Here is a 27,915-nt window from a genome sequence, read left to right as displayed (position 1 = left end):
TATAAAAAACTTATTCTGGTGTATTTAAACACTGTATCAAAATCTTCAGGCGTCGGGTACCGGTACGAGATATTGGGATGCAAAATATGCCTACATTTTGAATTGAAAAATACTACTAGCCTGTTAGGAATATATTGACTAGAATTGTAGTGGCTTTCGAAGTGCATTTTAACGCCGCTGGGGGGGCTTTGAAGGTCTGTGTACTGAACAGCGAACAATAAATTGACTTTCTCAGCCGAACAACTATTTTGACTGAGTGTTGAAAAACTTATGAACCGATTTTCATAAATTCCAGCTTTGATGAGCCAAGCATTTTCAAATTTTTGGGATTTTAACGCTTAGCATAAGTCCAAGGCTGCGATTTTAACGCTTAGATAGCCTTCGAAAAATTCAAACGAGGGTTTAGAAAATTGATTAGAAAATTAAATCTAAGGTTTTGAGTTATATACAATTCAATTTCATTGGCCAATTTCTAACTTTTGAGTCATTTTTAGTCATCAATGTGACTTGACAATAAGTTTTTCAATAACGATCTGCCAACTGCAACGTTGATAGAGTCGCGATTACCATAAAGATGGTAAAACGACTATTATCACATTGATCACTTTTCGCAATAATTAATGGGATGATTGTGTCCAACAATGGAAACATTGAAATATAACTCAAATTAAATCTATTTCTTAAAATTATAATGGTTTAGAGATAGTATGTTTTAGATAACTTCAAAAAACTATTAGTGAAACTTTCAACATTTAAGAACAAGTACTCATAAAGCAGTGTGATTTTAAAAATCACACATACTATTGAAAACATGCAAAGTGAGTTTTAAACATGGTTCAACAAAATTCGAAAGTCTTTTTTAAAAATTTCTAAGTACATAAAATTTGAATATACCATATAGGGAGATCATCGAACTTGAAAAGTGGAATGGTCTCCAAAAAAAGATGTTTATCAAATGGGGGCTGTGAAAGTTTAACAAACAGTTTCATCAGCTGAAGATAAAAAAAATCAGGTAAAAGCTATTAAAGCTTCCTTAGAAATGGTGGTTGAAAAAAATGTTTGTGATGATAGGATGAACAAGCATTCAAGGAAAATAATTTAAAATTTCTTTAAACATAAACCTCACAACTATAAGTTTTTCAAAATCATGTGCACAAAAAACACTAAATAATCTCAATCAAAATTAAAAAAGACTAACAAAACTTACAGAGCTAACATGGCCTAAAATTGGCAAAATTGCTTATATTTAATGATGGATACAAAGCTTCCAAAATTTTGGGAAGTCCACCGACTCATTTTGATTTTCATTTTATGCGAACCTGAGCAATTATAAGTTTTTCAATAATGTTAATACGACAAACTTTGTCAAAAATCCAATCGCAATTTAAAAAGGCTAACAAAACTTACGAAGCTTACATGGCAAAACAATGATGATGAATGATGAAAAAAATAGCTTTTAAAATTCCGAAAAGGCAAATCAATTTTTCATAATCTTTTATGTGAGCCCGAGCAAGGCCGGGTAAATCAGCTAGTGTCTGAATAAAAGGCATATCACCATGTACACCAGGGTGAAATTCACACAAAATTTCACGAAATTACACAAAATTACACAATTTATTCCAAATTACACAAAATAACACCGAATAACAGAAAACAACTCAAAGTTGCAAAGAAATTCATGAATTTACACAAAATTATTCAAAAATACACAAAGTTTCACAAAATTGCACCAAATTATGCCAAAATACATAAAATTACAAAAAAAAATCCGCAAAAGATCATGAAATTACCGAAGATAATATATATACTCCAAATTACCCAAACTAACTAAAAATATCACAAAATTATAGAAAATTACACGAATTATCAATAACTAATACAACATTATACAATATCACACTTTATTACACTTCAGGGAAGGAAAACGAGCAGATAATGATAACTGGTTTATCGCTTGTGTAATACTTAGCGATAAATATGAGAAAGCGATGACTTGTGATCTCTTTCCATTGCCGATCAAGATAACTCGACCGAAATTATTTTCTCTCGGTCAGTTCTAGTTCTGACAATATTTTTCGAGAAAACTGGAAGCGAACGAAAAAAAACAAACGCACAGAGAGTGCTTTTTCTTGCTATTTACTTCCATTCTGACTCTCCGTGCTCTTAACTCCACGCAAAATAGTGAGAAATTATCTCTCGTCTGGGAGCGAGAACTTATCCTTAGGGGAGAGGCGGGTAATATGCGCATATTAAGGAAAACACTCATTTTCTCCCATATTCCGATAGATAGGAGCCTGAAAACTATGTGCACATGAGCGGACATCTGTTTTCTATACGTAAGAGCAGTTTTTCTGCTAAAATCTCTTACAGTTTTTGTGAAAATAATTTTATAATAAAAGAAGTCAAAATAGCCGATTTCCGAAACCGGCGGGCTAAATGCGCATATTTATGTTTTAAGCTATATTTCATTTACACTCGCAATATTTTGAAATTATTTAATTGAAAATGGTAGAAACGGATGTTAGGCATACGTCAAGGCTGAAATTTTGGTGAAATTTTTTACATCACTAGTTCTTTTGCATGAAACATAGTTAAGTATGCCATATGGCCATATTTCATGGTAATATTTTGTTCATATTGTATTTTTATTGGATCAGTATGAAGTTCTTCTTTTTTCGCTGTAAGATCGTGATTTGAGCGTAGATTTAATGTTTAAATGATAGGAAGTAAAAAATTTATAAGAATAATCTATTTTTCTTGATATAGGCATTTTACCTGCCTTGATATGGGCATTCAGAACCTGTCTCTTATTCCAATATCTTATCATCTACAACTTTGCCAAAAGCTTCAATTTGTTGAATTTCCGATTTCCAGATGAATAAGAAAGAAAAACCATTAAAATTTTTGTTCACAGAATCTGTACGCACGATAATTAAAATTCAATATATTATATCAAAACTGACAAAAATCTTGTTTGAATTTTTAAATTTTTTCGACTTTATATAACAATTTAATTTTTTCATGCCATGTGTTAAAAGTGTTCTACCCTCAAACTGCACTGATTAGATATGATGAATATCTAGCCATATCGTCAATCGGCTGTATGCGCATATTACCTAACATGCGCATTTAGGAACACTTCCCCCTATCCTGATTTTTAAAAACCATATTCAAAGCCACAGAACAAAACTGTGTTACGAATACGCGCCGCTGTGTATTCAATACGCGCCTAGCAGCCGAACACACCCGAGAGCAGCCGAAGACCGAAAACACACCAATACTTACAGACACTTCGACTGAAAAGAAAATCAAAATGGACTAATAGAAATTTAACAAAAATTGAAAAATAGATTTTTTGAGCTGAATTTACGCTCAAAATATGGTTTTAGACTTTTTGTTCATTTTCAATGAAAATTGGCCTTTTTGAAAAATTAATGCTATTTTCAGCTATTTTCAGCCTACTACGACTGGCGCGTTATAAAGAGCGCATGGGCCGTGATAGAATATACCCATGAAAAGCGTACCTTAGCGAGTTCAGTATGATTTTTTAGCATAAAATCATAATTTAGATTCTCCTCTATCGATGTGTCAGAAAATATTGTCTTATTCGTTTTTCTCTGCTTGGTGACACCTTATTTAAAGTGTTTTAAAATTTAGATCGAAATGAAGAAAAACCTAAATTGTGAAATTATCACGACACAGGGTCATTTTAAGGAAAAATTCATACTTGCCATGATCAATCACAGCATTTAAAACAAATTGGTAATATTTTGCAGGCTTAAAATGTTTCAGATTCTTCAAAACAAGAGTGGCGCGTATTAGCCACATGGGGCGTTATATGAACTTTTCCCCTATAGGGGGAAGTGTTCCTAAATGCGCATGTTGGGTAATATGCGCATACAGCCGATTGACGATATGGCTGCATATTCAACATATCTAATCAGTGTAGTTTGAGGGTAATACGCTTTTAACACATGGCATGAAAAAATTAAATTGTTATATAAAATCGAAAAAATTTAAAAATTCGAACAGGATTTTTGTCAGTTTTGATATAATATATTGAACTTTAATTATCGTGTGTACAGATTCTGTGAACAAAAATTTTAATGGTTTTTCTTTTTTATTCATCTGGAAATCGGAAATTCAACAAATTGAAGCTTTTGGCAAAGTTGTAAATGATAAGATATTGGAATAAGAGACAGGTTCTGAATGCCCATATCAAGGCAGGTAAAATGCCTATATCAAGAAAAATAGATTAGTCTTATAATTGTTTTACTTTTTATCATTTAAACATTAAATCTACGCTCAAATCATGATCTTAAAGCGAAAAAAGAAGAACTTCATGCTGATCCGATAAAAATACAATATGAACAAAATATTACCATGAAATATGGCCATGTGGCATACCTAACTATGTTTCATGCAAAAGAACTAGTGATAACTAAAATTTCGACAAAATTTCAGCCTTGACGTCTGCTTAACATCCGTTTCTACCATTTCCAATTGAATTATATTAAAATATTGCAAGTGTAAATGAAATATAGCTAAAAGCTTAAATATGCGCATTTAGCCCGCCGTTTTCGGAAATCGGCTATTTTGACTTCCTTTATTATAAAATTATTTTCCCAAAAACTGTAAGAGATTTTAACAGAAAAATTGCTCTAACGTATATAAAACAGATGTCCGCTCATGTGTATATAGTTTTCAGACTCCTATCTATTGGGATATGGGAGAAAATGAGTGCTTTCCTTAATATGCGCATATAGCCCGCCTCTCCCCTAACACAAAACAAAATAAAATTAAACAAAATGATAATAAAGTAAGATAAAAAATACAAGATTTTTAACCCTCCAAAGCTGTTCGCGAAATATCCGTTTCGGCGAAATTTAAATTGTGGTTTGTTGTCGTTCCCGTGGCAGCAATTGTTGCCTGATTTTGATTAAATTAGATACACTGTGTAGGTAATTTATTCTTGTTTCTGAATATTTCAAGGTTTAGTTAATTTGTTTTTTAGGTTGTCTGCTGTTGGTTCCGAATGAAAAAACTTCCAAAATATAATCTAAGTTTTTAATTGCTAATGATTTCTGAAAGCTTTGCAATATTTGAGAGCTTATTCAATTTTTGAAATTGCCTAGGATACATCTTTCCGACGATCTATAAATATGAAGGGGTCCGATGAACCTTTTGACCTCTATCCCGGATTTTCCATTAGAAAAAAAAAAAAACTTACTTACAAGGACATCAAATTGTTTCTTTGCTTCGATGTATCTCATTTATCAATAAACCGATTTTCTAAACTCAAATGTTAGTTTTTATTTCTCGTCCATTTGATAGTCGTTTTAATAGAACATACCTGGTCTCTTAAAAATCTTAGTTCTACAGTTTATTGAAATGATTATTAAGATGCTTAGAATCTGCGCTTCGAGTCATATTGGCCCGAACAGCTTTGGATGGTTAATGATACAAAACTAATATCAAACTATACAGGTTATATTATCATGCTGTTATTGCTCGGCAAGGCAGTCGAAATTCATTCAAAAACGATGTTCTGATTTGTCCGACGTTTCGATGCTGATTAACACCATTATCAGGGAATTTCGAAACAATTATATGGTAACTAAATTATTCAGAAAGTTAAAAAGATCATTCCTCTTTACAATTGAACCGTTTTTGTGTGCTTATTGTGATACCTTACTGTCTTCTTTTTTCTTTTTTTTCAATTTTTTGCTTTTTTGTTATACTGTAAGTTTTTTAAATTAGCATATAAACTTAATTACCGTTGGTTTTTTGTTATTAACACTTATCGCTTTAGAAGATTTTCAAAGTCGTAACTTCAGGAACACTCCTAAAAATGTCAAAGAACGAAAAGCACAAAATGAGTTACCATAAAAAATCTCCCTTTCGGTAGCCAATTTTTTAACCATTTGAAATAATGTTTTTCTCGAAAAATTCTTACAAAATTCACTGACTGACACTAGTAAAAATCAATCTTCAATCTAAATCCCGGCAGCGTTGTCAGATCTACGGATTTATAAGCAAAACAACGGATTTTAAACATTTCTTCGGAGCTACAGATCGATGCTCAAAATCTACGGACTTTCAACATTCCCTACGGATTTTCTACGGACTTTCGAAAAAATTTACGGGATTTTGCGGATAAACGAATATTCTACCTGACGACCAAAAAAAAAACGGTCATCAAGTTTCATTTTGCCAAACCTACGGAGAGGAACTTTGAACTTCAACTTCGAAAATCTTTAAAAAAAATAGCGATAAGTGTCAAAATCAACGGCAATTAAGTTTTTATACTAATTTGTCATGTACACAGTGTAAACAAAAGGGCTTGCGATATAGCTCAGTTTTACCGGTTAAGTTTTTCAATAACTGTCTGCCAACTGTAGCGTTGATATGAAGTTGCGGAAGCCACAAAGGTTGTAAAACGACTATAATCGATACAAAAAAAAAACAGTGTAATCAAATAGGGAAAAAGGGAAAAAGGGAAAAATAGATAAAAAGATAGCCAGTAAGCTTAGAAAAAAAAGCAGACAAAAACGATTCCACTGTAAGTAGGATTAACCCATTTCTATATTATGCTCTCTCGGATAGATTGGAAAAGGTATAAAGGGATGAAAGATCTACTTTGTGCTTCGTGCTTCCGATCACCTCTGCATCCGAGCTAAATAATTCTGGTTTTAAGGTTATATTTAAAGGCAATGATCGAAAGACACTTTTGACTAGTGTGATCAAAACTATAAAGCCTGCCCTCCTACTATTGCCCTATGAAATAAATTTTAAATGCTCTATCTCAATCTCACATTTAGTATTAATACTGATACATTAATAAAAAAATCTAAACTCCTGTTTGTTAATATTTTGAATAGACTTTTCCGTTTTTTTTTTCCAAGTACTCTTGGGTGGTCACTTGATTTGAACGTAGATTTTCTACAGAATCAAAACCGGAAAGGCCAGTTTGGAACTCTGCTGAAGTAACATCCGTAGAAGAAAGCAGTCTTTGAGATTTCACTCGAATCACCTGAAGATGGTCTTCCAGGTCGGAAAAAATCGATTCACAGTCTAAATTGACCACTCTGCTTGAAATGAGCAATGATTTTTGCCCAGTTGTTTTGAAATTTTTTAAAGAGATTTCGTACATAGCAATCGTTTATACAAATTAATGTAGTGTACGAGTTGAACGATTTTCAGAATTTATCACAAACCTATCAGAAATATTTCTAAACTTTACAGTTTGGGTTGAAAAATTACAAACGCTTGAAAAATTATGTTAAATTGATTGCTTTCGTCACTTTTGAATACTTTTTTTTGCCGGCTTTTAAATTAAATAAAATAACTTCAACATCAGTTATTCACCATCTCTAAAGTAAGTTTATATTTTCACAAAATATAACACAACTGCCAAATTTTGGACATCTGGATCCAATGACTTTTTTTTTGTTTTAATAGATTATTTGAATATTTTTTAAAATTATATTTAATAAATGATTTATTTCTCTACCTTTTTTCCCTTTCTCTAATTGATGAATTTTTGTTAATCGCCACAATACGTTGTTGTTGAATTTTATCGTCGATATTCGGCGAGTTTTACAAATTAAAAACTCAATAAACGTTTTTACCAGTTTTCCAGACGTTTCAAGCTACTCTAGCATTCGCTTCTCTTCAGGGAACAAAATTACTGACTTTAATCTATACTCATTTGTTCTAGCTCAGTAGCAGTTGCACTGGCAACTGGTTAAAAACTTTTTTAAAGTAATTTTTATTTGTTATATCTACTCGCCTTAAAACGACTATAAAATTCAACAATTTTCTATTAGTTAAAACATGTTTAACCTTTCAATGCATGTTTTTCAAATGAGAATTGCATTTATTAATTCAGTGGAATAATATCATTTTAATTTAAATAACACAACTTGACAGGTAAAATGCTTCAGTCAGCTTCATTTATAAAAGTTACACCCATCCAAGTTGAAAAATTATTTTTGGAAGTGGTTTATTTAATAAATCCAGGATTTGTCAGAATTTCTAAATCTGAAGAAGTAACAGTGACATTCCAAAAACTATTTTAAAAACCCAGTTAAATTTTTGCAATTTTTGCATATTTTCAATGAAGTCCCACACAAACATACAAATATTCCTTGCAATAAATTTGCCACAAGAAAATTTCATTCAATCTCTAGAATATTTATTGCGAAAATATCCACACGCTTCATGCTGAATTGTCACCACGTGTGCTTTTTTTGCTCCGTAAAAGTTTTGCTAAAAAATAAAGTAAAATAAGTTTTAGCAAGTGAATAATTGCCAAAATCATCGAGAACGAGCCTTTTGTGCCTAGCAGTTCGAACCATCCGGTTATTGTGCACCGCCAGGACGGCTAGGAAGGAACTGGACATCCGATATATACGGGATTGTTTCCCGCGACCGGGTGACCGAGTAATTTTCTCGAGGCGACTACTGAATAAGGACAACCGAAGCTAGACAACAATTACCAGGACAGGCCAAAAAATCGGCGCATTTTTCCCCTGGAAGGGTTTTTTTTTTGCCAAATTCTACCGTGCCAGTTTGCTTACCCCGGGAAGGTCCGAAGGAAGGAAGACGGCCCAGTTACTTTTGCTCTACGAGCCAGTAAAGACTCCGCAAGCCAGTGAGGAGCTACTCATTCGAGACCCAGCCAATAGAAAAAGTGAGTCAAAATCAGTTTTCCGGTTGATTACATTTGAAATAAGAAATACTATTGTACTTTTCCTTTTCTCTCTTAACTTACCATCATTTTCTTCATTTTTAAATTATTATTTATGCACTCTCCCTTTCATAGTAAATTATGGAAAAAGGGGTTGAGCCAGATCCTTTCAAATTGTTTGAATCTCCTGGAACCGTTAGAGTTCCAAATTTACCAGTAGAAAATATGAGTTCTGAAGAGGATCCAGGCCCTTCTGGTTCTTCTTTGCCTAGTTTAGTGCCTCCCCGCATAAAAATTTATCCGGAAAACACATCTTCTACCGGCCCATGGGTTGTTTTTTTTAGGCCAAAGCCGAACGGCAAATCATTGAATGTCGTTCAGATAACAAAGACTCTCGCCAAATGGACCTCCGTAACCGAAATCACAAAAGTGAGGCCCAACAAACTACGTGTCGTTGTTGGTAGTCTGAAAGCAGCAAATGAGATTGTTGCTAGCCAGCATTTCACCTTAGAGTATAGGGTGTACGTTCCGTCTCGAGACGTAGAGATAGAGGGCGTTATAACCGAAATGAGTATGACGGCGGAGTATGTCAAGAAACATGGGGTTGGTATGTTTAAGAATTTGGATTCAACGCATGTTAAAATTTTGGACTGTTGCCAGCTTATGACCGCATCTTTGGTGAGAGATGGTAAAAAAACATACTCCCCGTCATCCTCATTTCGCGTTACTTTTGAAGGAACTGCCCTCCCTCACTACGTCTTGATTGACGGAATGTTGAGGCTTCCTGTGCGGCTGTTTGTTCCACGTCCAATGAACTGTTCGAACTGCAAAAAGATGGGACACACTACACCTTTTTGCAACAATAAACATCGTTGCACTCACTGCGGAGATAATCATGAGGATGGTGCGTGCCAAGCAATTGAGCAAAAATGTGTGTATTGTGGACGCTCTCCTCATGATATTTCTTTCTGTGAGGCTTTCAAAAGTCAATGGGAAAAACAAAGGCGAACCTTAAAGGAACGATTCAAACGTTCCTATGCCAATATTTTAAAAAGCGCAGCTCCCCCGGTCCAACAACAAAACGAGAACATTTTTTCTGTCCTGCCAGCTGACGATACGGATACGGATACATTTGATGAAGAACGTCCGTTTATAGCATTAGAAAATTTCAGGAAACGTAAAAATGTGACATCTCCCAAGATTCGCAGAAAAACCTCACCAATAACCTCTTCTCTGAGCCGCGGTAAAATGCAGTCCATTGTTGAAAAACCGATCCCCCCTGGCTTCTTGAGAACATTCAATGCAACTAACAATCCACCAGTTGAGGGGACATCAAACGCTCCAAATCCTGACAGATCTCCATCAGTTTCAGCTTCTCAAAAAGGATTTTTTAAATTAACCGATGTTTTAAATAGTCTTTGTAAATATTTTAATTTTCCTGACTCAATAAGTAGCATTGTAAATGCTTTGTTACCTGCATTAAAGACACTTTTTCAGCAATTGATGCAAACTTGGCCCCTCCTTTCAGTGTTTATCTCTCTTGATGGCTAATTTAAGCCGAGAGGTCGGAGATATCACTGTTCTACAGTGGAATTGTCGTAGCTTAATCCCTAAATTGGATCAGTTCAAATTCCTTCTTTATAAAATTAATTGCGATATTTTTGCTCTGTCCGAAACATGGCTTTCTTCTCAAAATGATCTCTCATTCCACGACTTTAATATTATTCGATTAGATCGCGACGACGCATATGGAGGGGTGCTTTTGGGGATCAAAAAGCACCACTCATTTTATAGAATTCACCTTCCTTTATCAGGAGGAATTGAAGCTGTTGCATGTCATACAACTATAAGAGGTAAGGACTTATGCGTTGTCAGTTTGTACTGACCTCAGAGAGTTGCAGTGGATCGAAGCCTACTAGAGGACCTGTGCTCAGTGCTTCCTGAGTCAAGGTTGATCCTGGGTGACTTCAATTCACATGGAACTGTCTGGGGAGAACAAATTGACGATTGTCGTTCTACTCTTATTTATGACATTTGTGACAGTTTCAATTTAACAATTTTGAACACGGGTGAAAAAACACGAGTACCTAAACCTCCTGCAAGACCAAGTGCAATTGACCTCTCACTATGCTCAAATTCACTATCATTGGATTGCCAGTTGAAGGTAATCCCTGATCCCAATGGTAGTGATCATTTGCCTATCGAAATTACAATCACCAATGGGGTCAATTCTTCAAATCCTACAACTTTGACATACGATCTCACAAAACACATTGACTGGAAAAAATACTCAGACGCAATCGTATCAGCCATTAATTCTGTAGATGATCTACCTCCATTAGAGGAATATAATTTTCTGTCAGGCTTGATTTACGATTGTGCTATTCGCTCTCAAACGAAACCCATTCCAATGTCATCCATTAATCGGAGGCCTCCTAACCCTTGGTGGGACAGCCAATGTTCTGAACTGTATGCGGATAAATCCAAAGCGTTCAAAGCATTTCGGAAGCATGGAACCATCGAAAATTTTCAGGTGTATGTTTCCCTGGAAAACCAATTTAAAAAATTGATCAAAGGCAAAAAACAGGCTTACTGGCGTAATTTTGTGGGTGTGCTGTCACGCGAAACGTCCATGAATACTTTGTGGAAAGTGGCACGCAGTATGCGCAATAGATCTTGGTCGAACGAAAGCGAAGAGCATTCTCACAAATGGATCTTTAACTTTACACGTAAAATATGCCCTGATTTCACACCTGTGCAAAAAATTATTCGTGATGTGCCACCACATAGGAGTGATTTGGATTCTAACTTTTCGATAGTTGAATTCTCACTTGCTCTCCTCTCTTGCAACAATTCAGCTCCGGGAGTTGATAAAATAAAATTTAACTTGTTGAAAAACCTTCCGGATGCCGCAAAAAATCGCTTGTTAAATTTATTTAATCAATTCTTGGAGCATAACATTGTTCCCGAAGATTGGAGACAAGTGAGAGTTATAGCTATCCAAAAGCCCGGAAAACCTGCGTCCGATTTCAATTCCTATCGTCCTATAGCGACGTTGTCTTGTATACGGAAGTTGATGGAGAAAATGATCCTGTTTCGTTTGGATAAGTGGGTAGAAACAAATGGCCTCCTTTCAGATACTCAGTTTGGATTTCGCAGGGGCAAAGGAACAAACGATTGTCTTGGTTTGCTGTCTTCAGAGATACAAATGGCATATGCAAAACGGGAGCAAATGGCTTCAGTGTTTCTAGACATAAAGGGAGCTTTTCATGCAGTTTCAATCGAGGTGTTGTCAGACAAATTGCATTCCCGTGGTCTGCCTCCTCTGTTAAACAACATCTTATACAGCTTACTTTGTGAGAAACATCTGAACTTTGCTCACGGAGATATTGCGATAAGAAGGATTTCGTATATGGGCCTACCCCAGGGTTCATGTTTGAGTCCTCTTTTGTACAATTTTTACGTGAGTGACATCGACAGTTGTCTCTCTGAAGGCTGCACTCTAAGACAACTTGCAGATGACAGCGTAGTATCTGTAACAGGTTCTACAGAGTCTCATCTGCACAGGCCTTTACAAGATACTTTAGACAGATTATCTTCCTGGGCGTTGGGGCTTGGGATTGAGTTCTCTTCAGAGAAATCGGAGCTGGTGGTTTTTTCTAAGAAACATCGACCTGCTCAACCTAAGCTTCAACTCCTAGGCAGAACGATCACTCAATCGAGGTGTTTCAAGTATCTTGGGGTTTGGTTTGATTCCAAGTGCACCTGGAATGCTCACATTGAGTATCTGAAAGGAAAATGTCAAAAAAGGATTAATTTTCTCCGAACAATTACCGGCACCTGGTGGGGAGCCCATCCAGAAGATCTAATTAAGTTGTATCGAACTACTATCCTTTCAGTGATGGAGTATGGTAGTTTCTGTTTTAAATCAGCTGCCAAAACACACCTCATCAAACTCGAACGGATTCAATATCGTTGTCTTCGCATCGCTTTGGGTTGTATGCCTTCAACGCATAACATGAGTCTTGAAGTTTTGGCAGGCATACTCCCACTGAAAGATCGATTCAATTTACTATCTCTGCGGTTCCTGATCAGGTGTGAGGTCATGAACCCATTGGTGATTGCAAATTTTGAACAGCTGCTCGAGCAAAATCTTCAAACAAGATATATGACTATATATCATGAATTCATGTCTTTGCAAATAAATCTTTCTTCGTATTTCCCTACTCGTGTTTTTTCCCCTGACTATGACAATTTCTCTGTCCAGTTTGATTTGTCCATGCAGCAGGAAATTCGTGAAATTCCGGATCAACTTCGTCCGATTGTTGTTCCTAGAATTTTCAGTGCTAAGTATGGACACATCAACTCTGAAAAAGTGTACTTTACTGATGGATCATTGATGAATGACTCTACAGGATTTGGAGTGTTCAATGAAATTTCGAAAGCATCTTATAATCTTCAGTCTCCGTGCTCAGTGTATATTGCGGAATTAGGGGCAATTCATTGAGCACTGGAGAACGTCGCTCTACGTCCCATTGAACATTACTATATTGTAACAGACAGCCTCAGTTCTGTTGAAGCCATTCGTTCTTTAAGACCAGGGAAACACTCTCCATTCTTTCTAGGAAAAATACGAAATTGTTTGAGTAATTTATGTAGACGCTGCTTTTACATCACCTTTGTTTGGGTCCCTTCACATTGCTTCATAATTGGAAATGAGAAAGCTGACGCTTTGGCGAAGATAGGCGCGCTTGAGGGTGAAGTTTATCAACGTGAAATTGCCTCCGATGAATTTTTCTCTTTAGTCCGCATAAATGTTCTCGCCAACTGGCAGCGCAAATGGAGAGAAGGTGAGTTGGGTCGGTGGCTCCACTCAATTATCCCACAGGTAAGCCTTAAACCATGGTTCAAGTGTTTGAACTTGAGTCGTGATTTTATACGAACATTTTCATGACTTATGTCCAATCACTGTTCCTTGAACGCTTTACTCTATCGTGTAAATCTGGCTAGCAGCAATCTCTGTAACTGTGGCCAAGGTTACGAAGACATCGAACATGTGGTTTGGTCATGTGAGATTCATATTATCGCCAGAACGAGTTTAATTGATTCCCTTAAGGCCCGGAAAAAACAACCTTATGTACCGGTAAGAGATGTGTTGGCCGCGATGGACTTAGTATATATGTCTGAACTTTACCTATTCTTTAAATCTATCGATCTACGTCTTTAATACTTCTACTTTTCTTTCTGCTATGTACAATAGTATTTACTAGAGAATAACTATAAAACGTAATAAAAACTGATTTTGGCTCCTTTAAACCCAGTGTATGAGCCGTTAAAAATAAATACATTGTAAAAAATATCCACACGCTTCCGAGATATGTGGGTTTTAATTAGTGTGTTTCTAAACAACACTAAATGGTTCAAGATATCAAACACTATTTTGCTTGCCCTTATCCGCTCTTGAGTATCGGGTACATCCAAATTAGAAAAAACAATCTTCTGCGATATTCAATGAATTCATAAAATCTTAAATTTTACATCATTACTTTTTTTATGGACGCACTCTGAAGGCTCATATCAGAGTCTTTGTAAAACCATCACATATAACAGGACGGTTGGAATAAAGTGAAAATAGGTTTCTGATCCAAGAGTTTTTCGGGTCAGATATGGCTTGTAGGTATATGTAATAATTTCGAGAATCTCTCTTTTTATGTTAATAGGCCATTATAAAAAAAACTTGAAATGGGACACAACTCCACTAATTTGAAGACGATTTCGTGAAAATTGATTCACGAGCACGAAGAAGACAAGGACGTGTAGATAAACTTTAACATATATAACGATTTATTAAGTAAAAGGTAAAACGAAGTTTACCTGGTCAGCTAGTTGAAAATAAATTAATTGTGGAAAGTTGAATTCATATACTCAAAATCCATTGCTAAGTTGAATTTAAGTGCAAGAAAATCGAAAAATTGCAAATGGACAAAAATTTCGAAACACTGCTATTTTTGAAAATTTAAATTTGAACTTCAAAGATCCAAAAATGTCCCAAATTGCGCTAACTTTCCATTCCTTTTTTCAAAATTTCTCTGGTGTGACTTTAACAATTTTGACCGTTCAAAGATTGGAAAGTGCGGGCTTCATACCACTTTTTTACATTCTTGTGGCCATGATTTTAAAAAATTATATCCTTTTGTGCAACGTATAGCTTCTAACCTCAGCTTTTTTGGACACTAAGTAAAATTAAGTAGCTGATATACAGTGTTTTCCGAAGAATGTTTTTAGAATTTTTTTCTTACATTTTGTATAACGGAAACTGAAGTGTTGTAGCTGAATATTGTATAAGAATCAAATTTGAGTTATATCACGAGGTTTCTAGAATTATAAATTTAGTATAAATCGGATGGGAAACAAAGGTTGTAGTGTTTTATTCAGGAGTGCCAAATTCCTTAAAATTTATCCTCAATTTCAGGCTCTGAGTTGAAATATTAACACCAATTTCAGAGCCTCAACTATACTGAAGAAGAGTTTTAATAAATGTGGATTTTCCATAAAAAAAAAGAAGCTCAATCCAATCTGGCTATCTTAGTCATCCATCAGACAATTTTGTTTGTTTTGCTAGGATTTTAACACTCTCGTGTTATTCATCCCTTATCCATCAGACAAGTAAGTCAAAATGTAGTTCAAAATGTAGGTCTTCAAACGAAATGATTTCAAATAAACTTTGTTAAAATTTGGTGGAAATTTTTATAGATCCCTCTCGCGTACATGCATTCTGGAATTGGTCATCAAGATTTCTTGAATTAGAACTTTTTTTTCCGAGGAATTCATAACAGTCAGATATCCAATCCAAAATGGAGAACCGTTCAATTACATCCAGTATAGACGGAAATGCATTTCCAAAGTAAGTACTCAAGCACTATTACTTCCATCCGGAAGCTTCTCTTTTCAATTTGTGTGCTCTTCGAAGCGAGAAAAAAAAGCACAAATTCAACCCGTTGCTGTCTGCCGTCCGTCCATCCAGCGGAAGTCCAAGTCCAACTCGGAAGACGGAGGAAAACGAAATTAAATTAAACACAACCAAGTCAGGTGCAATGCAATAACTTGGCCCGGATACTCACCTGTGCCGGAAAACTCCTTGAGTTTGGACTTGAGCTCAAGCGTCAAAAATTGAAGAGTCCTCAACGGATCGAAGCGGAATAAATTAGCCCGTCGTTGCTCCCGGGCTGCCTTTTGCTGAGCTTCTAACAACAACATCGACGACGATGATGACCCGTCATTTCCGGTCGGGCGGACGGGGGCGGAAGTAGGATTGGTCGCTTCCGGGAGGGAGGGTCTTGGTTGCGGGGGAACGGCTGCTATCGAACTGACCGGTCTCGATGAGCTGCAGGAGGAAATTGAACTGCTGCTGCTGCTGATGGCGAATCCTCGTTGCTGTTGGTTGATGAGAGACACTGTAGTGGTACCTTTTCGATGCTCTTCCATTTCCTGCAACAAAAAAAATAGAAGAGGGGAAAATGATACTTGGGGTTTCGAGAGCAACCAAAATAACCCATTACTGGATACGCTGTCAGTTGAGTTTTATGGACGGTTCAGGGTTAGAATTTCCTGAGGAATCTTTTGAAACCTTAAACTAATATGAAAATTCAAAAACAAATAACAACTGGTCTGCTACGTTAATATTTATGTCAGCTTTTAGCATAACGATACAACTGCGGAATGTACAACAGATGCAATGATTTATATTATGTGTATAGCACCAAACCGAATAGCGACAGTAGGACTAGCGATGCTTTTTTACTAGCGAGATTTCTGTCATTCGCAGGTTTGTTTTTCTTTTTTCAGTCCAGTAGGCGATTTCGATGTAGAACTCGAACATTGTTTATGTTATTTACTATGCATTTTCCTTAGGGCAACAATCGCATGCTCCAGGTCTCCTAGGAAACTTGCGGTGCGTCGATATTATTTTCAACGTCGCGACGTATGCGACGTGTCGCTAGTAGGCAAAGCTGCTATGATTATGAGCGCTCATATTTTGGATTTTTTCTGCATGCATAATAGTGAAGTCCCATTTAAAAAAGGCGTAAAAAGCGTCAATAAACCTTGATAACATCCGGTTCAGTGAAAAAATAACAACCTCAGAGATGATCAACGAACAAAAATCAGATGGTTTGGTTCGGAAAATTGATTTTACAGGTTTGAACTTTTTTTTAACGACTTTGACTTGAGTCCTAGTAATTTTTAAAATGGAAATGAGTCTATTAGAAAAAGTTAGCTGGCAAAGAAGTTAGAAGAAATGAAAAAAAAAGATATTGTGAAAATTGAGGTGAGGCTTCACAACGTTTGCAAAACAATGTTTTTGGTACATTGTATGACAATTTTACAGTTTATAGCACACATTAAAAAAATTATACCTCCATGTCCTGTATTAAATTTGCTATCATTAAGAATCAAAAGTTTTTTTTTAACGAATAGTAATCAAAGTATTACCAAAAGAAATCGTGACGTCACAACGCGCTAATTTCTCCATTTTAATGATTTTTTTTTTACCAATCCGTATTTTTCTGCTCTTCTATGTGATTAAACTTTATGAAAATTTCAGAAAAGTATCAATTCATTACACCATTTTCCAATAAATTAAACATTGTATTTCCTAGTCAATTTTTTTTCCGGAGTAAAAGAGAAATATAGATACTTGCTCTTAAAAGGCGTTTAAAAATAAGTATTAACAAGCAAATCAGAAATTTGGCTCGCCTCCGGCGGACCTTAATCTTCATTCACTCTAGGTTTGCGACATTCCATTTTACAACACTAAATGACGTTCACGAATTGAAACCTATTTTTATTTGTCAATTTTGATTTGCAATTAACCTTTCGTATTGAAACCTAAAACTTGACATACAAAAACCCTAGCTCATCTTTAAAATGGGTTTTTATTACGAAATGTAATGAAACAAGAACAGAGTTTGGAACGAACCATTTAAACTTCAAAATCATTTCATCGAGTACTAAAAATGTTGATGAAAAATAATTCGTTTATGTGATTACAAATATTATTCCGATATGAAATATTCTTCAAGATACCAATTTAAGTTTCAATTTTATTAGTGTTTCTGGTTTTTCTAAATGCTCAACATCACATTGAAAAAGGTTTTAATAAAGTACACAAATTCACAAAATTTACATTTTTCAGAGGTGCAATTAATTAATAAGGGCAATTTGACTTATGTAGGTGCCCTGTTATTGAAGTGCGGTGATCAAAACCAAACAAATGAAATAACTTTTGAAAATAGGTTTCAGTAATTTAGAAAATTTCTTCTCTTTTTGACAAAACTTAAAAACAACTACATATTTAACATTTAAAAAAAAATGTTTTAAATCAATTATCAATTTTCCTAAAAATTTCAAGTATTTTGAGATCTGCGAAAAAAGTGAGAGAAGTTTTATGTTTGTTAACTTTTTCTAATTTAAAAATTTTTTTGGAAGTTTTTAACCTAATTGAACTAAGGTATTTTTTAAAGCATAAATCTAACCATTTTGCAGTTTTCAAGAATGAAATCAAGTTTTTTCAAACTCTTGAACTGATATTGTATATATCTCGCATGAGCCTTCATTACGCTGTATGAAACATCTCAAGAATTCACAGAAAATTGGTGCAAAAGTTAACAAAACAACTTTTAAATTTTTATCTGACATATAGAATATGTTGTCCAGGCTACAAACATTCTAAATGGCAAGAATTTGCGACTTGTTTTTGTATTTTTTCCTAATGAAACTCTTTGTTCACATTTTGTTTCATACGACGTAATATATTATATAAATTATCATCGAAATAAATTAAATCATCAATTATTGAATAAGTTCTTCAAAACGATTTTTTTTAACGAAAACTCTCATTTCAGATTGCGACATTTTTTTTAAATTCATAACAATACAACGAATTTTTTAAACAAACCCTCAGTTTAAAATGAAAAAAAAAATGTAAATGAAGATGAGAAAATAAAAAATCAATAAAATAACAATTATTAACATTTTCCAAACAATAAATCCCGGTTAATTTTTGAGCTGATCTGAAATTTAGTTAAGGATTAAGTTGTCTTTTTAATCTATGTTTTGGATATATTTTATCAAATTTCAAAACTAGACTGCTTAGAAATTATTTTGAAGAAAATAAGGAACACCATTTTGAAAAATTTATCAATGGCTTACCAAAAAAGTATTGATTAGAAACATTCATTATGATTTGCTTTGGAAGTTTGCATTTATTTTATTCAAATTTACGTATGCCAAATTTGAATTTTGAAACCTTCCTCTCGTCTTTCTCACGGGCATGATTACAAATAGTTGTTTTTGATTTTTTCAAATTTTGATATAAATTTATTTCAGAGCGATTAAGTTTTGTGACTTCTCAACGCGTCTTTTTTTAAAACCACGGTTTTGCAAAGTGTTGTGACGTCACGAAATTTTATGGTCAGCTTCATGAAATCAAACAAAGTGTAATCTTAAAATAAATCCTGAACCCTCCAAAGCTGTTTGGGTAAATATGACCCGAAGCGCACATTTCAAACATCATTCCAATATACTGATGAACTGGTAATTTTGACAGACCAAGTATGTTCTATGAATATAATGATCAAATTAACGCCAAAAAATTAAAATTTGAGTTTTGAAAATTGGTTCATTGGGAAATGCAATACAGCTAAGCAAAGCCAAAATTGGATGTCGTTTTTTTTAAAGTAAGAATTTTTTCTACCGGAAGATCTGTCATAGCGGTCAAAACTTTCATTGGACCGAAACATATCTATACATTGTCGGAGAGATGGATTCTTGACGATTTCAAACATCAATGAAACAGTTAAATACAGAAAAACTATACAGAATACAGAAAAAGAATTGATTTTTCGGACTTTTTACTTCTGAATTAGTTTCTGGTAATCTTGTAATACATATCGACTTTATTTTGAAATGTTGAGTAATAAGAATAAATAACCTACACAATTAATATAATATGTATCATCAAAATCGGTTAACATTTACAGCCAGGAGAACGAAATCAAACTGCAACTCAAATTTCTCGAATCGGATATTTAGCGAACGGCATTGGAAGGTTAAAATGCTCAGAAACTCAACAAACATTGTGATTTGGTGATGAAATCGTTCCATTTAGTGAAAAAAATTAAGTGTTATAAATCTTCAAGGCCCATATAAGCAGATAAAGTTTGCATCATTGCGCACATCAATTTAATGTGAAATTTATTCGTGCGATCACATGAATATAATTTTTAAAAAACCTAATACTAGGAAAAACTTATTCGTAGAAGCGTTGAAATATGTTTTTAAATCTATTTAATTTTTTTTTTGTAAATTCTTTATTTGAAACGGCTCATACCTTTAGGTTTTAAGGAGCCAACCTCATTTTGTTTGATTACAATTGATCTATTTAATATTTAATTGGAAAGGAAAGGAAAAATAAATGAAAATTTCAAAATCCTTCAATCTATTAAAAGTTTGTTAATGGACTTATGCAAATTATATAAGTTGCTGGCTCAAATTGATCCTAGGCCTAGTACAAAGTCCAATGCTAAATTTGGGGGATCGTACCACGAAAGGCGCTTTGAGTCTGAAATTAGTAAGGAATTATAAGAAATTTTGTAAGGAACATTAAAACCCAGTTTTGCACCATTTTCTTACGTCTTCATCGGCCGATTTCTTTTCATTATAATAATTCACGGAGCTTCAATTATGACAAATAATCCATCCAAAGATCCCATTTCGATAAAGGTTATGGTTTGAAATAGATACTGAGTTTCAAAAATAAGCTTCTGAAGGGTATTACGAAAAATTCATGAATCACGTTAATCGATGATTACATACCACTTTTTGAAGCTAAATAACCTTAAATCAAATTGCTTTTTTTTAGATGAAATATCGTCATAATTAAATGCGTTCTTCAGATGAAATATCTCCATAATTGAATTGAAATTAAAAGAAAAATCGGTTGTATAAGACCACAATTAGGCTGGAACAAATATCAATTTCTTCTGTCGTCACCCCCCTCACCCATCAAAATTTTCAAAAAACCCGAAGGGGGAAATAAATAAAATTTGAAGTTTTTTATGGCAATTTCGAAAAAATGATCAAATATTCGGAAGATTATAAGACTAAAAACAAATTGTGGAAATTGAGAATTTTTTTCTTGGTTTTATTAAATTTTTCGATAAAAACTTACTTGATTTTTAGGTTTTGTGCAATGATACAGTATGCAAATTTGTGTCATACAAGCTTTGGTGCAATTTATTCCAAATTATTAGTTTTTTGAACAGTTTTTTATTATCAGCCCCCCACTCGCGATGTTCCAACTCCAAGTGACAGAAGAATGATTTGAAATTTGTTCCGGCCTTATTGGTGATAAATCTTTTTCTTGTTCATGCCGAGCAAAATCGACATAATTCCACACAAATTTCAGGTTTGTTGCACGGCCCTTTTCCGTAGTATAATCTGGTCCAGATTTTGCATGAGACCTTGGCTGGTATGATTAAAGCTCTAGTAATTGCTATTTTCGAGCAGTTTTGTTAGTCAAATACTTCGAATGGCATGCATATTTTTAATCCGGAGCTGGTTTAAAGTAAATGATCTGCTCTGTTTTTTCATATCTTGTTGAGCAAATGCTTTAAAATTTTGCCAGTTTATAGTTCGAGCTAAATAAAAGCTATCAAAGCAATTGCTATTTTTTTTATTCATACCGCTTCTTGTTCTAGCAAATATTATAATTTGTTTGATTTTGTAATACAGTCAAAACTCTCTTTTGAGAGATTTTATGTGAATACGGGGTTTGATTTCGATTTTCTAGTATCATTCTTCGAGGTGAAAATTTCAATAAAGAATATTTTTTTAGAAAATTTTTGTTAGAAATTTATTTTCTATAAAAGTTTTATAAATTTGTTGGGTATAAACATTTAATCTAAAAAATTTACCATGTTCAAAGATTTTTTTTTAATCTCATTGTATTTATTCCATGAAACTTACATCGTTGAAAATAATTCCAGCAAGTGATAAAAGCTATTAAAGGGTTTTTTTTCCATTTTAATATAGCTGTACCAAGAACTTGATATTTTTTCAAGATTTTTATTCAAATAACATATAACATCCACGAATATTCTTTTGAATAATCGATGTACATTTCATTTTTATGATTGTTTGTTTATTCTCGAATCAAGTGCTCAACAAACGAGATTTTATATGCTTTTAGAAGAGACATTTTAAAACAACCTCGTTTATGCCGCAAAATAAGTAAATTTCATAGATTCGTTAAAATTTTTATAATTCAATTCGTTTATTGAAGCGCATGGTTGTGTAGAACTTGTATTGAAATAAATCTTAAATAGTGTTGAAGTAAACCTAACAACCTTCTGAGCCGAATTGATTCTGAAAATTGTATTGAACTTCCTTGAAAATGTTTGGAGAGCCCCCAATTTTTAACAAAATGTGATTTATAAAATAATCATGAATAGAAAAACAGTACCTATAACTTTTTGACGTCACAAAGCTTAAAAATAGATACCTTTTTCACCGATTCTATTTAGAGAGTTAACTTGCAGTGATTTTTTTTTATCTAGTATCATGCTAAGAAGATGGATTTTTTACCATCATCATTTACCATGCAGTAGTTCTTTTGACATAGTCAGATTTTTGACTAAGTAATATTTAAAGCTAAGAATATTTGTCAAAATCAAATAATTTTCATTTTTAAATTTCAATACCATTCAAAAAATCACTTTTATTTGCGATTTCTGCCTTGCAAAATTGATTTGACAATATGAGAATGCCCTTTTTCGATCCCGGAATTATTATTGGCTTTTTGGTTTGCGATGAAATTTGGAGGGAAGAAACCTGACCAGATTAAAATAAACAAAAAATACTTTTCGCATCCGGAGTGAAGATAGCCTAAAGAGCATTGTGATTGAACACTCATAAAGTAAAACTATTCGCCTTTTTAAAAATATGTAATGTAAAAACGCTAGATAATTAACTTAAAAAAGGATAATATTTTCAGAAAGATTTACACTTTATTCTAGAAACTGGATTTGTTTACAATTGGCGCATACGCTTTTTTCAAAAATCGATACCGACATTTTGTTCTGATTGCTTAAGTTCCATTGTGAAAGGACAAATCAACCGCAATTCTAAAAAAGACAGGAAGTTTCAATATGAATAATGCTGCACAATTAGTAAAATTTTAGATAAAAGACTGCTATAGGAAAGAAACTGACAAGGCCTTTTATTTTGGATTAAAAAGAAGTTTGGAACAAGAATTTCCGTAGAGGTGGCTCTATTGTTTTTGTAGATTTAAGTGAGGATTTAATATTTTCTTTTTAATATGAGAGATTTTTACTCCATAAGATGCATACTCCATTCATTCCTTTAAAGTACATGGTGGGTTATTTCAAATATGTTAATATTTTTGAATCTCAATCATTAAATCATATTTTAAAGCTTTGAATAAAAATATTCAAAATTGGATGAAATCAATCAAGGTTTGATAAAGATTCACTGGTGTTGGGAAAAAGTGGTAGAAATTTTGAAACAATTTAGCTCGGCCCTAATTTTTTTTTACAACACGTGTTTTATTTTCGCATGCAGTGATACAAAAATAGCTCGATTTCTATCACATACGGCTGAGTGCTGTTAAAAGAATACAACGCCCAAAGATCTTGAAAACATTTTTGCATGATAATATTTTCAAAATGTGTTACAAGTGTCAAAATTTTCCCAACTTTTTCCCAATACTTGTGAACTTGATCTTAAATATAATAAAATTTTTTGCATTAGGATTCTTGATTTTGCATTCAATCTTTAAAAATAATGTGGTGGTTTTGATTTATGGATAGTTGGATTCTAACTTATGAAGGTTTGATTTTTTATTTGAGTTTTTTTTTATTGTGGTTTCAAAATTTGTAAATTTTATCCATATTACATTTGAGTATGAAGTTGAGTATGAAGTATTGAGTTTTTGGCATCTTTTCCCGATCAATAAATCGTCTTATTTGGAATCTGAACTCAGTTCTGCAGTTGTCTGGTATATCGTATTCAGAAAATTCGAACATGTTTTGCAACTTGTGAAAACTGTCTATTGGAAAAAAATACTAAATGTTTTATTTCTTCATTTTTTTTATATTTTGCTATATAGAAGTATGCGTGAACCTGAATGTATGGAAAAAATGCGAAATAAATGTATTTCATTATTTTTAACAAAGGGGAACATATTGGATCGCAAGGATTGCAAAGTTAAAAAAAATTAAATACCCTCTAATCTATCGCTACAAAAAACACTTTATTTTCTTTTCATGGTTTCTACCTTGAAAATTATAAGGAGCTGTAGAAACTTGATCTAGAATAATATTCTGCAAAAGGATTTTAGACTCTTTCTAGTTAGATACATAGAGCAAATATCGATTTCTTGAAAATATTTTTTTCAGAAGAAACAAAATAAATGCTTGATTACACTTGGATTGCTTTGAAAAAAGGTTGTTTAAAACATCCCCAACGAATTTACGCTTCCCAATTAAGCAATTCCTTTTAAAGCCTGGTTGACCTTCCTCCAGCAAACTTCTCAAATAGCTTTCACCAAATTGTCCAGAGCGAAAGTCCCTCACGTCTTCGTATGGCAAAAAATGAAAGAAAGGTAGATTCCTACCTAGCTTTTCTAGTTAGCAGAAGCAGAGTCCTTCCGCCATTGGAAAGATAAAATACCAACCAACCTTTGATTTCATCTGCACCTTCGTCGTTGCTGTCGTCTTCGCCGGAGAACAACCGGAAGCCTTTCCTGTCGTCAAAATTCCTCCCCACGTTTCGATTCCCCCTTCAGCAGCCGCCCTCCGGATCCCAGGATCGTTTTTCTTTTGATTTGGCAAATGTTTCTGGCCTCGTTGTTCACGAGACCCTCCTCTCTTCGGCCCGAATCCTTCCACCGTACCGGTTCCACCATTCAGTCGAGGTTGTCCATCATCTTCCAATCGCTGCTGCTGTTGCTGCTCCTGACAATCTCCGTCACTTTCGTCCTGGTTGTTGAAGCTGTTTTTGTTCGGTGGATTTTCGACTTCCTCCTCCAGTTCTTCCTCATAGTCGTCCTCCTCTTCCTCCACCAGAGCCAGCACGTTGTTGTCATTCTGATTGACATTATCACTTGGCTCGTGTCGTTTTCCGGGATCCCTCAAAGTCCCAAAACTTTTACCATCATCCCCACCGCCTTCCTCTACTTGACTTCCTCCTACAGCAGTGCCGACACATTTAGCTGGAAACTGCAACGATTGGGGCCTAAAAGGATCTCGTTTTTTCATCGCATCCCTAGCAGCAGCAGCAGCAGCTTGTGAGGGATTCGCCCCATCAACGACCAATTTCTGGCGACAACAGATCCGAATAAATTTGGTATTGCTTTGCCTTGGCTGTTGCTGTTGCTGTTGTTGCTGCTGGTTAGAGATTCGTGTTCTGGATCCCGGGTTAACGGCGGGTCCCAGAGTAGGGTTGCTTTGGGCGATTGCTGGAAATGAAAATAAACACTTGAAATAAAATCAAAAATGTATGGATTTTTTTCTCTTGATTAGGGTTTAAGAAATATGACTATAAATTATGAGAGGTTATAATGATAAGATCAATATTATTGGATGCTCAATAATACGTTCGTAGCCACTACAAAATATGTTTGATTTTGAAAAGTCTAAAGATTAACTAGGAGATATCGTTTTTAATTAAAGACCAGCTGACCCGGTTTACATTGCTACCTCTTGAATTTTAAAAATTAAGTTTGTTGAAATTATTTTAAAATATCTTTAAAAACAAATATCAATATTATTCAAAAGCGAACTATTTGAAATGGAAGCTGAGCTTCTTGTTTTGTGCCTCTGGTCCCAATCTAACTTGAATTATTATAGAAAAAATTCCCTTATTTGGAAATTGGCTACATACCAAATTTCATGTAGATCGGATCAGTAGTTTTCGAGCCTATAGGCAACAACCAGACATTGTTAACATGTTGTTTCCTGGAGTCGGAGCCGTTTGGAAGTATTATAAAAACCATCTCTGACCTTTAACTCATATAAACAAAATTTCACTTTTTGTTATGATAATAGACAGGCAGACAAACATTCATTTTTATATAGGGGAGAATGAGGATACTTGATTCTTGTGGATACATGAAATGTGCCAAATAGAACAAAATATTAACACTGTTATCTAAAAAAATTCAAATTTTATTTTTCGAGCTATTGAACCTTGTTTGAAAAATTTAACAAAATGTGATTAGATTTTTTTTATCACTTTAAAATATTTCTCACAGGAAAAAGTTATAATAAAAGTAGGTATTTATCCCTTTAATGCAAAGTGTTGTTTTAAAACAACACTAATCTAAATTCAAATATCTTGGAAACGCCTGGATATTTTTGAAAGGTGTATGGACAAAAAATGTTCTAGAGATTAAAAGAAATAAGCTCATGGTATTTTTATTACGGTATTTCAATGTTTTCGTGAGATATCGAACAAAGTGTGCGGAAAAAATGCAAAATTCAATTTTATTTATTTTTTCGAAAAAAGTAGTTTTACTAAAAATGCTGATATTTCTTCAGATTCGCAAATTCTATCACATTTTTTAACCTCAATCAATCACAAACACCTTCCTACACCCAATTGACAAGGTTTGTATGAAATTTGCAAAATCGTATTGAAATGAATTAAGAATTTCAAAAAATATTTTTCAACTTTGATGGGCCATAACTTTATAATACTCAAAAGAACGACTTCAATCCTGTTGAGTTGTGTTATTCGGATTAAAATGTTATTATTGCACTGAATCAATAACTGCCATTCTCATTTAAAAAAAGTCATGCATTAAAGGGTTATTTTAATATTTCAATCGTTAGAGAAGAAAATGAACTTCATAATGTCATATTTTCAAAGCAGTAGTAAACTCTCAATTTTTTCTAAGAAGAAGTACATATTCTAAAATCTTTGTTATGGGTTTTTTTGATCCCTGGGGTCTAAAAAGTTATATTTTTCTTCCGAATGGATTGTGATCATTTGGTATCATGAAATTACTAAAACTTGTCCAATAACTAATGTTTATCCAGTAATTATCGGTTGGAATGGACTTAAATACTGTATTTGTTTCAAAACTAGAAAATTGCGCCTGAAAGTATGCAATGATTTTAAAATTGTAGACATACTTTTAGATTTCTCTTTGTCTGATACTTGTAAACTGTGAAATGAGAACTAATATGGTAAAAAAGGTCAACGACCTTTTATCTTCGGATTTTACTAGAGTTTTGTCTCGGGTCAGGGCACCCTGAACTAAGGATCAAGTCTCCTTTAGTAAAAGATCAACTCTCCAGTAACTTAAAAAATATCACTTTTGTTTTGGTGTCTCGTAAATGATTCTGGTTCATCTCCCAAGTAACAATTTAAGCTTTGTTATGGTCAGCAAAGTTCCGTAAGGAGTATAGCATTAATCTTCATAAAAAACTATAACATCATCTGAACTCTAATAAAGCCAAAATCAGGCTATTTGGCCCTATCCTAGAAACGTCATCATGACCAATCATTGTTGGTCATCAATGTTGGTCACCGAAACTTTTAAAAAGCTTATATTAAACATGAAAATAAGCCTGAAAAAATACTTTCAAATACTCGCATTGTGAATCCATCAACATGGCGTCATTTTGTGCCCTTCGATTTTGCAACCAACATAGCGTTAGTCAATTCAACGCTTAATTGCTTGTTTATGGTCAGATAAATGGCTTATTAGTTTAAGAATGGATTTATGAGAGCCACATAAAAAGCTGAAATTTGACGATTCTCACGCAAGCCAACCAACTACACGCTTAGGATGAGTTCCTCATTAATTTTTTTTTCTTTTTTTTTTTGCTTTTGTCTGACATTATTTGACTGATTTGTGGATGGAAAAGATATTGTTCTCATGAATCGTCCAAAATTGTATAGAAATCACATTTTTAGGTTCATGTCTGAAATATCGCATAACTTTTGATCCCTTCGTTAGAATTTAAAAAAAAAATCAGACATGTTAACTTCATATTTCAACAATCACTCTGAAAAATTTCAATAAAAAGCGATGCGTAGTTTCTAATATATATAACAGTTTGAATGGTAAAAGTCCAAAAAGTCCGATTTCCGTAGAATTACTGTATCTCTGGCCACACATTCTTTAGAAAGCTCAA

The 27,915-nt window shown here is 33.8% G+C and overlaps 2 protein-coding genes across 14 annotated transcripts in view; one reads left to right on the top strand and one right to left on the bottom strand.

The window, feature by feature from the left end:
- LOC129757026 (glucose transporter type 1) overlaps positions 1–27,915 on the top strand; it is an 875,183-nt gene that overhangs the window by 361,934 nt on the left and 485,334 nt on the right. The window lies entirely within an intron of this gene.
- The window catches only part of LOC129757024 (uncharacterized), a 259,813-nt gene that overhangs the window by 217,847 nt on the left and 14,051 nt on the right, over positions 1–27,915 (bottom strand). For both annotated transcript variants that reach the window (XM_055754109.1, XM_055754110.1), the window contains exons 3-4: positions 24,451–25,229; positions 15,814–16,180 (exon numbers count right to left, since the gene is read on the bottom strand). In XM_055754109.1, the coding sequence (XP_055610084.1) occupies positions 15,814–16,180; positions 24,451–25,229 (1,146 nt within the window). The remainder of the gene's footprint in view (positions 1–15,813; positions 16,181–24,450; positions 25,230–27,915) is intronic.

The sequence above is a fragment of the Uranotaenia lowii genome, chromosome 3 (assembly GCF_029784155.1).
Source record: "Uranotaenia lowii strain MFRU-FL chromosome 3, ASM2978415v1, whole genome shotgun sequence".
NCBI classification, from domain to species: domain Eukaryota; kingdom Metazoa; phylum Arthropoda; class Insecta; order Diptera; family Culicidae; genus Uranotaenia; species Uranotaenia lowii.
The sequence above is the reverse complement of the archived record's forward strand: the minus strand, read 5'-3'. Positions and strand labels throughout refer to the sequence as shown.